The sequence below is a fragment of the Lactuca serriola genome, chromosome 4, assembly GCF_051521515.1.
Source record: "Lactuca serriola cultivar US96UC23 chromosome 4, Lser_US96UC23_V15, whole genome shotgun sequence".
NCBI classification, from domain to species: Eukaryota; Viridiplantae; Streptophyta; class Magnoliopsida; order Asterales; family Asteraceae; genus Lactuca; species Lactuca serriola.
The window spans coordinates 393,929,719-393,944,805 of NC_136411.1; the positions used below are offsets into that span (position 1 = coordinate 393,929,719).

The 15,087-nt window shown below is 36.4% G+C and overlaps 1 protein-coding gene across 1 annotated transcript; it reads right to left on the bottom strand.

Annotated features, from left to right (window-relative positions):
- Positions 1 to 2,421: 2,421 nt before the first annotated feature.
- Positions 2,422 to 7,061, bottom strand: LOC145099881 (putative ubiquitin-like-specific protease 2B). The gene is made up of 15 exons (XM_079037384.1): positions 7,004 to 7,061; positions 6,814 to 6,918; positions 5,092 to 5,141; positions 4,814 to 5,017; positions 4,656 to 4,725; positions 4,443 to 4,554; positions 4,249 to 4,299; positions 3,970 to 4,101; positions 3,633 to 3,833; positions 3,505 to 3,560; positions 3,321 to 3,417; positions 3,158 to 3,248; positions 2,933 to 3,038; positions 2,703 to 2,871; positions 2,422 to 2,584 (listed from the first exon to the last, which is right to left on the bottom strand). The coding sequence occupies exons 1-15, from the start codon at positions 7,059 to 7,061 to the stop codon at positions 2,422 to 2,424; spliced, it is 1,665 nt and encodes a 554-aa protein (XP_078893510.1).
- Between the last annotated feature and the right edge of the window lie 8,026 nt (positions 7,062 to 15,087).

Here is a 15,087-nt window from a genome sequence, read left to right on the forward strand (position 1 = left end):
TCAACAGGACAGTGGGAGTCTTAAAGGTCTTGAAAGTCTTAAGAACTAATCAAGAATAAAACCTGAAGTTCTTCACTAGCACACGACTTGAGGTTTATAACCTATCATGTTGACATATTCTGTGCCCATTCCAGTTAAAGTTGGCTTTGCATATGAGTTTTTAGAGTTCTCAATTGGTTGCACAACAACTTGGAAGCAATGGCAGGCCCTTGAGCTGCCAGGTGGCAAGAAATTAAGATTGAGTTCAATCCATATGAGTGTGGATTTGTCATTATCCTTGTCTTGTGATTATGGTTTTGACAAATTCATATGGGTAGGAACTCATACACCATAAAAGTCTAAGTGTCATAAGGTTTCTCTCCGATTCATGAAAATGATGGTGAGGAAACACTTTCACTAAGTAGATTTTAGCTAGATAGCAATTGCGATATTTGCATTCTCAAAGTCGTTGGTGGAGCGTGTGTGGTTAACCGGCACACTAACATGGACTTGTGAGAAGTGGCAAAAAGGTCTAAGCATTATGATTACGGCATCCCTCTTCATAATTGTTTAGACACACCTATGAGCTATCTAAGGGAAGGTATATGATTTTGATAAAGTTTTATCAAAACAATCTAGTATTAGAAATCTAAACTTTGGTAAGAAAGTCAGCTGATTTCTGAGTACATGTCAAAGCTAGTGGGAGCATAAGTGTCATGCTAATAATCATCATGTTAGTAGGAGCATGATAATTATGATAAGTATTGCAAGTTAGCAATGTTAATTATAGAAAACAAAAGTTTCAATTGGGAAAGAGTTGTTTTGCTATAAACAAGGGAGAGGAAATTATACTTCATCTCAAATCTAAAAGCTTAGATTGAGGTTTTAATCGTATTTAGTCAAGGATATATATATGAATTTCATGTTGGAATGGCTCAACATAAGAAAATTCTGTATATGAGTCCATTATTTGCGTTCTAAAATTCAATTATGATTACGACATCCCTTTTCATAATCTGAATTATGAGAACTTGGCAAATAGAAATGGAATTGTTATAGCAAAAGACTTGTTTAGTCTTTATGTGAGACATCATGAATCGTGTCCCATATGCTTCGGATATAGGATCGATTACATGTGCTATATTCATCCTTTCTAAAATTTTCCAAATGCCTAGGGCATTAAGAAGGGAAAAGGTCTAGAATTGGATATGACTAAAAGGATTAATCAGTTGTCGAGGACAATCTAAGGTTTACCAAAGATTGGGTGCTCAAGGACATTTGGAAGTATAGTGATAATTCTGGAAGGACCATATTGACATAATCTGTAAGGAGGCAAATCTTGTTCAGAACTGATAGTCAAAATGAATCTGGAAATGTTTCAAAGTTAGAATTTTCAATCTATGTAAGATTAAGGAAATTTAATGCAAGAAGGATGTTTCCAAGGAGTTGATCTCCTTTGGAATACTTTGTAATGTTTGTTGTCAAGTCCTTGTGAATTTATGCATAATCATTACAAGAGGATCAATGCATATCAGTTTAGAATCTAACAGATTTCAGTAAATCGCATGAATTTGGAATTTTTGCCACTACTAGAAAAATAGCCTTTTACGACGCTCATTGCGCGTCTTAAAACGCTCAGACGACGCGCAAATGTGCGTCAAGGAAGGCCCTGTCATAAAGAGAGACGACACGCTTTTGCGCGTCGTCTATAGACGACGCGTATTTATGACGCTCATTTACGACATGCAATTATACGCGCGTTTACGACACGCAATGCGTATCAAGGAAGACCCTGTCATAAAGGAAGACGACACGCATTCGCGTGTCGTAACCTTACGACGCGCGTGTTAATGACACGCAATGCGTATCAAGAAAGCCCATGTCAAGAAAGGCCATGTCATAAATGAATATGACACACATTTTTGCGTATCATAATTTTAAATGTTTAAAAAAATATATTATTTATATATTTACTTATTTTCAAATTAAATTTGTATTTAATGTTTCATAATAGAAAATAAAATATCATATACAAAAAATAGAATCCATTGCATAAATCTAATGTCATACAATTCTATTTTTTACAATATATAAATTTGCATCTAATCTACTATGTACATCAAATTCCAACTAAGTAAAGTTGCATCTTTCCTTTCATAATTCTTTAAGACTAATGCTCCAAACAGTTGATTATATGGATAAGCAGTTGTACATTGGCCCATCTCACTCAATAATGACTTAGCCAAATTCAACTCCAAGTCTTTATTGCATTTTGCTGATAATGCTGCAAGATTTAAATCAAGTGGCTTCATTTTGCTGATTTTGTTCTTCAGGTATCTGTCATCGGTTAGAAATTTAGAATACAATTTCATATGTAGAGACTTCTAATCTGATGTACATTTAAGTTTTTATATTTGTAATATGGATTGTTATGAAAGTAATTTATTCCATCAAATAAGTAAGATAAACATACTTGACATAAAAGTCAATGATGGTGTCATTGACAAATGTGTCTGGTAGCAGCAAATCAACGTCTCTCTTACTAATGGAAACAACATCAACATCCTCTTTTGGATATATAACTTCTTCAAAAGGCTGGTCAAAGCTGCAAGCATCCAATGAAATATAAAATCCAAGAATCGGATAAGGGCAAAATAGTCATATTGATTAATTTAACAAAAAGGTTGTTAAAGTTAACACAAGGATCAAAATTGATATGAAACTTTGCCAAAAGAAATCTTTTTGCACTTACTTGGGAAAATACTTTGTAAAAGGCTTCAGCTTCATCATAAGGTTGTTGTAGGAGATCATACACGAGTCTCTGAATAACCACCCTTTTCAAGGATGCATTAGCAGGTGGAAACCAATCCGTATTTAGCTGAGTCACATATTCACAAACAACAGCTCACTTATATTATTAATTTTTACATAAATGGTCCATGTCCTTACAAAGTGGAAATTTTAAATGGATTAAAATTAATCGGGGCTTGCTCCAAGAAAAGTTCTACATAATGGAGCAAGAATAAACCACAGTCGAATGAATTTGGCTGCTGTGGTAACTGCAAAAACAACACAAAATTCAGATTTTAGAATTTAATACAAATTCACAATTTTGCCCTGTATATTTTTCCTTTCCATTTCTCAAATAATTTTGAAACATTATTTATCCAGATGATACCTCAAGTGAAATAAAGCGTAGATTATCGAATCTTGATGATATATCTTCAGATGCCTCCTGCTGCCTCCCTTTCCACTCTTCTCTCAGATAGCTAGAATGGCATATTTAAAGGTTTATAATTTAAAAATAAAATAAAATGTTTATATAATAAAAAAAATGTTACCTTTTCATAAGACCTTTCAAGCCAGTATGACTACCTCTGATAGGATCCATATGCAGAACACATGGCACTTTAATCAACTCAGTTACATCTTCTTCAACTATAAACCAGATTATAATATTAGAAAAAAGGGATAACCATGCCTCATAAAATACTTGAAGATGTCAAAGAGAAATGACAGATATACCCTTATATTTCGCAACTTCCCCAAGATGACACATCACAATAAGACTCCAATGATAGCTGTCAAACAACAGAAATAATTGTCAACTGTTCAAATGAAATGTCTAGAAAGCAAACTGTTTTCCAACTTACTTGTAATTTACAGGAATAAAGACAAAGTCTTTCTCAAAAAGATTAACTTTTCGTGTCCACTTTCTTACGCGTTGAAAAGTTGTTTTCCCTTCAAGGGCATCTAGAGGTTCTTTTTCTGGGTCACCTAGCTTCCGGAAGAAAAAACTATTGAAAAAATGAAACCTCTGTCTCTCTTCAGGCCTGATTTTGTTCTTCAAGTATCTGTCATCAGTTAGAAAGTTAGAATAAAATTTCATATGTAATGACTTCTAGTCTGATGTACATTTAAGTTTTTATATTTGTAAAATGGATTGTTATGAAAGTAATTCATTCCATCAAATAAGTAAGATAAACATACTTGACATAAAAGTCAATGATAGTGTCATTGACAAATGTGTCTGGTAGCAGCAAATCAACGTCTCTTTTACTAATGGAAACAACATCAACATCCCCTTTTGGATATATAACTTCTTCAAAAGGCTGGTCAAAGCTGCAAGCATCCAATGAAATATAAAATCCAAGAATCGGATAAGGGCAAAACAGTCATATTTATTAATTTAACAAAAGGGCTGTTAAAGTTAACACAAGGATCAAAATTCATATGAAACTTTGCCAAAAGAAATCTTTTTGCACTTACTTGGGAAAATACTTTGTAAAAGGTGCTTTGATTTGTCCAAGAACAGTTTCCCTGCAACAATAATCCCATATGAATATACCAAGTTACTTAATTAAGATTCAAATAAATGACTGATTTAATGAAATAAAGATCAAGATTGATGATAATTCGAAGGATAAAAACTGAAAATTCAAAGATGTTGCCAAAAAACTCACTCTAACTCAAGCATACTGCTCCATAAAGTTTTGTATGCAACATTTAAAGTTGTGATTGCTTCTTGTTTCCCAAACCAGTTAGTCCCCATGATTGCAAACTTCAATTCAGCACCTGAATTACATAAAATAGATGTATAATTATTCTTTAATTGAAAAATGGACAGGTAAAACAATATGAGAACATTTTCACAAAAAAAATAATGATTATCTAACCTGAAGTGCATTCAACATTTTCAGGTTGTACTGTATCTTCAGTAAGTACATGAATGGTCACCATTGCCATCTCAACCGGCACAAAATTCAAGGTACAATAATTCCAAACCCTAAAGAATAAGGAGATACATAATGTTAAAAGCTCATTGTAGGCTTACCAGCTCATACCAATGAGATTTGATATGAACTAAATCCTGAACATCCCACTGTAATTTCAAGATTTTGTCATCTCCATCTAGAATTGAACCTGAACCCTCTATTTTGATGCAACTGCTGGTGAAAGTTAAAACACAATCTGTACAATAACTATCACCATACACCATATGATCAGGATAGAAGATGACTTCTAAATCTTCGGTGTCCTGTAATCATTAAAAAAGAATACTAAAAGTGCAAGAGAATCCACAATTGAAACATCAGTCAATAGAGTGCTCACCATTTCCAACTCATCTGTGCAATGATCTAAAGGTGATCCAAAGAAAACACCTGACAAAGAAGAATTTTAACAATTCAATGAATAAATCAAGGTTCATTAAACCAGTAACATATGGACCCAAAAGATTGTCATGGTTGAAGATACTTAATGAACAAGAAAGCTAACTACTACCAACTCACTTACAACTTAGAAGAAGATATCAATACTCAGGAAGGAACAGATAACAAAAGTTACTCGAAGAATTGATTAAACACTCAAATCAACAAAGCTAAACCCCTAATGATTTGCTAGAGATTCACCCAAAGGTTCCAAGACCAGAACTAGAACTTGACAAAATATAACACTCCTTCCATCTACTACTCCTTTATATGTATTTTAAAGAAAATACCTAAAATGCCCCTCCATTAATAAGATGTTATTTATTTTCCCGTACTACCCTTTTCTATAATTGGATGTGTAGCAGTAATTAGCACGTTTATCTATCCAATGTCTGGCCCAATCAGACTTTAGACATCTATTTAGTGCTTATTGAAAAAAATATGCCTTAGGGTGAATATTAAGGGTTCTGGATATGAGGAGGAATTCTAAGGTTACTTATATACAAGGGAAGCAGGTTGTTGTTCAAATCAAAGTTACAACAATTGAGAAACAATATCAGCTTGTTGTTCAAATCAAAGGGGTTATTGGCAGGATACAAGTCCTTACAACTGGATTCTTAGTAGGGGTGAGCAAAACCGAACCTGGAAACCGAAAAACCGACAAAACCGAAACCAAAAAACCGAAACCAAAGCATAAACCGACGATTTGGGTTTAGAATTTTCAAAAACCGAAATTTTCGAGTTGGGTTCGGTTTTTGGGTTTGGTAAAACCGAAAGAAACCGAACCGAACCGAATTTCATATATTATATGTATTCTGTGAGTTATATATGTATATATATGTAGTTCTTGGGTTATAAACACAAACTGAAGCATTGCTCCACTGGTTAACGCGTTGGGAGATTGTTTGAAGTGGCGCAGGTTCGAATCTTTCTAGTGTCGTTTTTCTCGATTTATTTTGGCAATGAGTTAACTTCATCCCACATCGCCCCCATTACTAAACTCAACCAATATTCTCTTCTATATAAGCTCGCCACCCTCTTTCTTTCTATTATCTCTAATTTGGATTGAGTCCCACATCACTTGGGATATCTAAATATCACTTGACCTCTCCATTATATAGTTGATGGTTGAGGTGGGATTAAGAAATAAGTTTGAGATTTGGTTTGAATTATAAAACCGAAACCAAATCGTGAAACCGAAGTTTAAAACCGAAAACCGATAAACCGAACCCATTGGTTTGGGTTTTGGTTTGGGTTTGAATTTTCAGAAACCGATCATTTTCGGTTTGGGTTCGGTTTTAGGTCAAAACCGACCCAAACCGACCCATGCACAACCTTAATTCTTAGTTCCAAATCCCAATTGCACAAGAACAAAGGTATCAGATTCATCAGAAAGCTAAAAATTGGGTATCGTATCTTAGTGAATGGAAAACAGAATGCGCAGACAGACAGCTGAAAAACCCTAATCGCACTAAGTAGCTTGATTCTGTAACTAATCGCATCGAGAGTGTTTATACTAAGATGATACTCGATAACAAATTAAACCCTGGCTTTCCTCCATTACAGAAACAAACCAACAACAAAACTAAAACTGGATGTAAGCTCATGATGTAGCGAAGCATACCTTTAGTACTTGAAGATTTATGCGATTTGTGCTTCCTATCGGAGTCTCTCTCTTTCTTATCACTCTTTGTTTCTGAAGTTCTACGCCTTTTGTTCTTCCCTTCGTCTACATAACACGAGTATCCTCATCAATTTGTATTAAAAATTGTATAAACAGAGAAATATTGGTAACGAAGAGAAAGAACAAAAACCTTCCGACGAGGACTTAGACGGAGACCCCTTCTTTTTCGACTTACGATCGCTACCCATGTCGTTCTTGTCCAAAATCGAACAGTTTTGAAGTGTTCTTTTGTCAAGGCTTGAACTCCAGCACCTGCATGAATTATGGCATGCGATTGAAAACCAGGCTCGACGACCCGCTGACCTCTGCCCATGGAATGGAAGGGGTGAGAGAAAAAGAAATTGGGACCAAAAAAGAAAACAAAATTTTGACTTATTCATCCTCATTTATTATCATATTGATGGGAGGAGAGGATTGCAATTACAGAAATCTAAACATGGAATAGCATATACCTAATTAGAATCACCCCCTCGACAAAAAGAAAAAAAAGGCGATGAGGGCATTAGATGGAGTGTCGACATGGGTAAATGTTGATTCAAGCCCTAGAAATCGCTCCAAAGGGGTCGGCAATGGGAGGGGAAATGATTCTCAATGTAAGATGGAGGACTAAAATATGTTCGATTGCTTCAATTTAGGCGTGAGATGCTGTAATTTCCCATGTGTTCGTGTTCAACTCCACTGCCCTAGGCTAAAAAAATTAATATATGATTAATTTTGGTCCAATTAAACTATTGCAACCGAAGCAAGAAGATATGGTATCTATGATTAGGGTTTGTAGAGAGAAGGGAAGAAGAGAATGAAGGGAGATCTTGAAGCGGGGTATTTAAAAATTTTAGAATTTTAAGAGGATTTGATTTCCTCCTTGAACGCGCATTTTAAGTGAAAAATTATAAAGCGACACTCACAGTGGACGCACACTTTAAATAAGCGCCCTCCGTGTTTGTATTTTTTTTGTGGGACAATAATTTAGGGCACGCAAAAAATGCGCGTCCTACATTCTTCAAATTTCTAAAGATCTGACATTATTTGTAGGGCACGCCCTTTTGCGTATCATTAATCAGTGCGTGTCGTAAAAAGCGCGTCATTAAAGGTCTGTTTTCTAGTAGTGTGCATTTGCAGTAAGGATTTGGGACTGTGAAAAGAGGATCATTGGAGTTATGTTCAATTGATCTATTTCACAAAGTAATGATCATAGACAAACATAGTATGCATACTTGGTGTATGACATGACTAGTGTTTAGAAAACATAGTGTACATGCTTGGAGCATGGGACAACTATTGTTTTAAATTCAAGAATAAAGTTGATAGCTGAAACAGTATACAACGAATAATGTGTAATCATATGGTGATAAATAATAGGTGTTTTATTTATGTTCATAGGTTTTGATACCATATTGGATTCAATTATTATTGTGCTTCATTTTGCATGTTTTGACTTCCAGAATAAACTAGGTTATTCTTCCGGAATGACTAAGTTATTCAAACCATCCACAGTCGGTCATATGTTGGAAGTAGATATGAATCAAGACTATCATGGGTTGGCTTGTAGAGGTCTAAGATGTTGGAAAAAGGGCTACAACACTCATGAGTGCTCATAAGTTCTGAGTATTGGATTCAACCCGCGCTCATTGGAATCACTTCATGGTTTTATCACGAGTGATCATGAGACGATAATATCTTATATTATTCAAACCTAGAGATATGAGTTGTTACTATGAGTTGGTTGTACATTGATTGCACGAAAATGCATTCGGTAATGCGGTGTTATAAAACGTGCCTTTGTGTATGATTCAACAAGTAGTAGAACAAGCCATATGAGTCGAAGTTTATCCATTCCTTTTACCTTAGGGATAAAAGCGATATTTGTGGGCCCCTCGATGATTTGATGATGGCAAATGGAAGTGCTCGGCCGGTCCAGGACTGATTTGATTTGTTCAATTTGTCAGTCGTCATAAATCGGAAATCGGGAAACAACAAATGGACAGAGAGAATGATTATAATCCATGTCTCAGTCCATATGATATCTAGAATGGAGGAATATATGATCCCTTTATCTAATGGACAAGTCATTGACAAAGGTCAGAGTTCATCTACAAGGTCAGAGTTCGACTGAAGCTTTTGAGAGCTACGATTTCCAGTCAGTTCTTGAAGTAATACGCAATAATAGTTTTAGACTTATCCAAGTGGGAGACTGTTGGATTAATGTCTAAGTCCATAACTATAATTGGTAAGACTTGACCCGACCCGACATGGTCCATTTGGGTTGCATGACATCATGCATTTGGATAGACTAAAATGAAAGAAATAACACTTAAGGTTTGTTAATATATTATAAGTTCTAATATATTAATAAGGTTATTTAATTAGTATTGATCAAGAATTAATTTGGAATTAATTAAGTGATCAAAAGGAGACTAATTAAATATATGGGTTGATTGTGTAAATCATTCATTCTTATATATGTGGGCTTGTGATCCAAGATTCCTTATGTTGGACTAAGTCCATGGGGTGACCCATGGATGCTCCATGGAGGTTAAAATCCGCGGAGCATAAGGAATGAGTAAAGTCATGAGTTACATGGTGTTACCCTAATAGCCACCATATAAAAGAATCCCATGGCTCGAGAAATCGTGCACTATGTCTGAGTGTGAGCGCTAGACGATTTCAAGGAGTGTTCAAGTTTCTCTCAAGTTATTCCAAGTGTATTTGGTGTTGTGTGAACCATTTGAGGTGTCACACTTGGGGCACTAAGCACTCAAGCTTCATGAAGACTTTCTACATCAAAGAGGTATGTATTCTATCTTGTTATATTCATTGTTTTGTATGCTAGATTAGGATAATACATTGGAAGTTCATTTTTGCATGTATAATAGAGAAAACATAGATCCAAGGTATTTAGGGTTGCATGTACACTTAGGAGTGTTAGAATGCTCAAAACCCAACAATAACACCAAGGCAGGCACGTAATTCACAAGAAAAGTACCTATATAAAACACAATATAAGCATAAATAGATAATAATAATATCATGAACAAGGAGGTACATACCAGCAACGACGTCAGGTGCTACGCGGACCTCCTCCACGGTCAGCTGGAAGGCTCTCCCACGAGCTCTCGGAGCCTCGGCCTTTCCCAGCCAGCCATCAGTAACGCACAAAGCAACAAGAGTAGAAGCCTGGGCTGGTCCCTAAGTGAGATGAGGACACTCGAACTTTAGGTGGCCAGTCTGGTTGAGATCGACAAGATCCCTCGTGGCTCTTGCCGCACTTACCACACGTGCAGCTCTTCTAGCCTCCTTCTCTCGTATTAGCGGGCTTAGCCCGCTTGGTCGCTAGCTGCGACTGCACTGGTCTCCTGTCTCTCCCTTAAGACTCTCTCTCCTCTCTAGTCTGAATCTCCAACTCAATCTCCCTCCTCCTGGAATTGGTATGTAACTCAATCGATGTCCGATATGATGAGTTCGCATGAAATCCCGAATATCTTGCGTCAAAATGCTCAAGTATCGGCTCACATGTGCCTGCTCCGTAGACACATGCTAAGGGCAGAACAACGCCCTCTCATGAAACATCCTCGTAATCTCTGTCACTGTTTCTGTCTTCTGCTTGAGAGACATAAAATCTTGGGCCAATCGTTCCGTCTCCACTTAGGGAACGTACTCATCTCGAAATAACTGGGTGAACCTCTCCAAAGTCACTGCTGCATGGTCTGTAGGAGAATTATTAGTCGTCACAAACTTCCCACAGTCCTTCGCTCCTAAGTGAAGCTGGTTCAACGCAAATCGAACATTCAGGTTCTCAAGGCATGAACAAGTATAGAAACATCCCTCGATATCATAAATCCATCTCATAGCAGAAATCAGGTCCTGGGTCCTGTCAAACTCCGGTGGTTTCGTGTCGCTGAACTCTGGGAACAACAGCGAATCACCCTCCCGTGGCCTCGCAACTGCAAGGGTCGTGGCGGCTGCTGCTGCGGCAGCCTCTATGACAGCAGCATAACACTTGTCAAAAGTCTCAATCAACGTGGTCTTAATAGACCCGAACATCTCTGGAATGGCCTCCTTGAGAGCCGCGACCACCTACTTGGCAATGATCCTACGGATCTCCTCTTCACTGGTACTCCCCCCTGGGGTTGCTGCAGGTAATCACCATAGTCTCTCTGAAACACAACACAAAAATCATCAGGGACTAGCTAAAGCACACACACAATTACCCACTCCTACATGCTTCTTATTATCCTAAGGTTCTTACTTGGTTCGCATACAGATCTAGTGATTTCAGTAGTATGGGCCCAATACTACCTTCCACACCAATTCGTAGTTGTCCGAAGTCCTCCTCCCAGGATCCTAATTCACAATTACTCTATCCCTCATGGATATCTAACTACTCTCTTAGCAGGCTTCTCAAAATGAACATCTAGGTATCCCTTATAGATTACTCGTTAACTCAAATCTATCTCTTAAAGATTTCCTGCCATGTACCCCAACTCAGCATACACACATAGCAAATAGTTGATAATGTCAAACAATAACATCCTCCTAGGCTAAGGCATCATGAATCAGGAAACTCAAGCTCTAAATTCTTGAAATACCTTTCCTACCATCTAGCATGCAGCTCTAATATCTCAAAAGTATCTCATCTCACTATATAAACAAGTAAGGGTATTTTGGGAAATCACCGTTCGGGCTCTGGCTGATTGTACACACTGTTATGTCTTGTTTCCTTTTAAATTTTTTGCTTGTTTAGAAAATCATTTCTTTCAGAAAATTTTTCTCAAATCCTCAGTTTGAGTCCAAACATACCTGAGGGTACATCGGAATCCCTCAAACCAAGGCTCTGATACCAACTTATAACACTCTAATTTTTCAAATAAGTTTTTCATTTTTAATTCCACACAAAACACATTTTAACATCTCTCATACTCAATTTATAAATGTTTCAAACACAAGACATGAAAATCGTTTGTCAAATATCCCAAAATCCTCAAAACACAAATCAACCAGCTGGCGTGTATAATCATGTCGGCGCCTTCCCGCGATCATGAGATGTACTTGAAACACATATCACACAACACTGTAAGCACGAAGCTTAGTGAATTCCCCAAAATACCATACACAAATAATTAGCCTCTCATGGCTATATCTCGATTAGGACCCTCCGGTCATGTGTCTCAGTGAAGACCCTCCGGTCTCAAGGCTCAGGTTGGACCCTCCGGTCCTATATCTCTGTGAAGACCCTCCGGTCTCATGGCTCGGGTTAGACCCTCTTGTCCTATCTCAATAATGCACAGAATAATATACATCATAAATCACAAATACAAAATGTATACTATCACATATATCAGTATAAGCACATAAGACCCTCCGGCCAGTGACACAAATAAGACCCTCCGGTTGCACGGTAATTACCACTCAGGTAAGTATAGCGAGAAGACTCACCTCGTAAGTAAAGCAAAGTATGTCTCACACTCGGGCTGCCGGTCTAGACTCCGCCTATCATATATCGCAATCATCTCTAATTAATAATTGATATTAATAGTCCCCAAATATTTAGGTTAATTCCTCTTCTAAATCTCAGAAGGGTAAAAGACCATTTTACCCCTTCATGGTCTCCAAAGTCCACAACTTGCCCAAACCCTAAAAGTCAACGGAAGTCAACACTCAAGTCGACAATCCATGTTGACTCTACTCGTCGAGTGCATTTATGCAATTCGTCGAGTTCCTTCTGTCCTCTGAAAACCAAGAAAGTGAGAGTCAACTCGTCGAGCTTGCACAGTGTCCAGAATATTTGGTAAAACCCTAACCAACTCATCGAGTTAGCTAACCAACTCATCGAGTTCCTTCAGCCCTTTTCTCATTCAAATTCTTTTAAGCGAACCCAAGTCTCCAAACTATAGATCTAGTCTTCTAGGGCTGAAATACCACGTAAAGCTACAAGCTTTACGTCCATGCATGGCATCTAGGGGTAATCTTTCCAAAACAAGGCTCAACAAGGGGCTTAAGGCTTGAAAGTTGGCAAAAGCTTGATAAAGCTTGAGTCATTAGGCCTAAGGGGCCTAATAGTGTCCAGATCCGAAGTCTTAGCTTCAAAGCATGCTCAAAACCAAAAATAATGCAAAAAGAAGCTAGAAATGGCCATAAACTCTCTAATGGAGGGATATAACAATTAAGTGATCAAGGTAGTGACTTTTTACCTTCAAATGGTTTCTACAACTAAATGGATGACGGATCCATGGACTCCTTCTCGTTCCAAGCTCTTAGATCTTCGAGTTTCTCCAAGGAATGCACCAAACACACACACACTTAACCTTACACACTCTCAAAATGGAAGGTAGCTCGATTAGGGTTTGCTATTGGTGATTACGTGATAAGGGAGGTGGGGTAGAGGACTTAAGGTCCTTTAAATAGGGTGCAAACCCTAAAAATTAGGGTTTTCACACTCAGCTCCAACTCGTCGAGTTGATTCTAAAGTTCACGCAACCTTCTCTGCCCCTACTCGACGAGTTAGGACCTCTAACCCGTCGAGTTGCCCTATTGATATGAATATAAAACAAATTAAATATATACATGGGATTCGGGATGTAACACTAAAGATTTATACAACATATACTATCAAGAATAACATTTTCCAAATAACAGATTTTATATGAAACATATTTTATTCTTTAAGAATTACTAATTACATTAATTCTTACAGAACAAGACTATAAACAACAGTTACATTCATTCAAAAATAAATATATGACTAATAATGTTTACAAATTACATTTATTCTTGAAGGATAAAACTAAAAATGATTAAAAAGGAAAAAAAATAAAAAAACACGAATCAATTTTGAAAGAATATTATTGCTAAAAATTACTTTATACATATTACCAGAATACATTCTACTAGAATACATTATTGTTCTCCATATTTTCTTCATTTCCCATATCAATGACAGCTTCTTAAAAACCTAAATTAATAAAGAAAAACATAATCAACTTTCAAATATTAAAATTTTTTGTGCATTCAAATAGAATAAAACAATAAATTATGATAGAATGGAGACCAATTCTATTCTGAAAGAATTGGTTATAGGATTCCATTATGTGGTGCATTTGGTAATTCACTGCTCAAGTTGACTTGAAATTCAAGATTCTATTATAACAAAACTGGAATTCGAGATTCCATTATAGCAGAATGTTGTAAGGTGCATATGTACCCTGTTTTGCTTCGATATCGATGTTTCAATGATCTAAATATAAAGAATGATCGACATTAAGAGGCATTAATAAAAGCTAACATGCTAACAAGAAAAAGGACCATGAAATTGACAAAGCAGGAACTTCTTCAACCATATTCGACATAAACCAACGAACCATAAATTACAATTTAGAATTCCCAAAGCATCTAAAGTTTATAATCTATTAGATTATTAATGACACAACGAAAGTTCCATAAAGACGACGATGTAGAGAGAAAAAAAGTCATATAAAAAGAATCAAGATACCAATACAAAAGGCTTAACCATTTAACCAATGTTTCGAGAATAAAGATACCAACACAAAAGGCACAAAAACTACATACCAATTGCAAGATAATGAAGCAAAAACCATCATCTAAGGTTTTTTAGTTTTTGGAGAGAAGCAAGAAGATACGTTGTGCGAGACAGAGAAGCTTCAATAGATAAGAGACACACGACAATCATAGGAATATTTCATGAAGATAGTAGGTATCGTTTTTAGGGTTTTCAAACTTTGAATCTACAATTAAGTGAAGAAGTTGACTCATATATGTGTATCTCTAGATATTTGGCGTGATTATAGTGATTAATTCATCTTAATTGCTGATTTTATGGGATTGATAGTAAATACAATATAAGAAGTCGATTCTAAAGGACATGTTTGAGCGGGAAAACACAAAAGCGAGGGTGTAGAAAAGCTACACGTGGCAGAAGACAATGCTTAAAAGAAGACATGTGGTTGGTGTAGAAGTCTTTTATTGAGAACAAAGATTTTATTACCATTTGTTGATGTTGATTCAAGTCTTTGATTAAGATTCTCTAGATCGTTCAATTTCTCGTTTCAAAAATAATGGCTTCGCTTGTTTCTGACTTTTTAGGATGTCGATTCTGACGTCCCAAATTCAAAGTCAAAAGTTAATTATTGTAACTTTGAAACCTTAAATCGATATGCTTATCTTCGAATCTTGAAAAAAAAATTGAACTATAATTTGTAA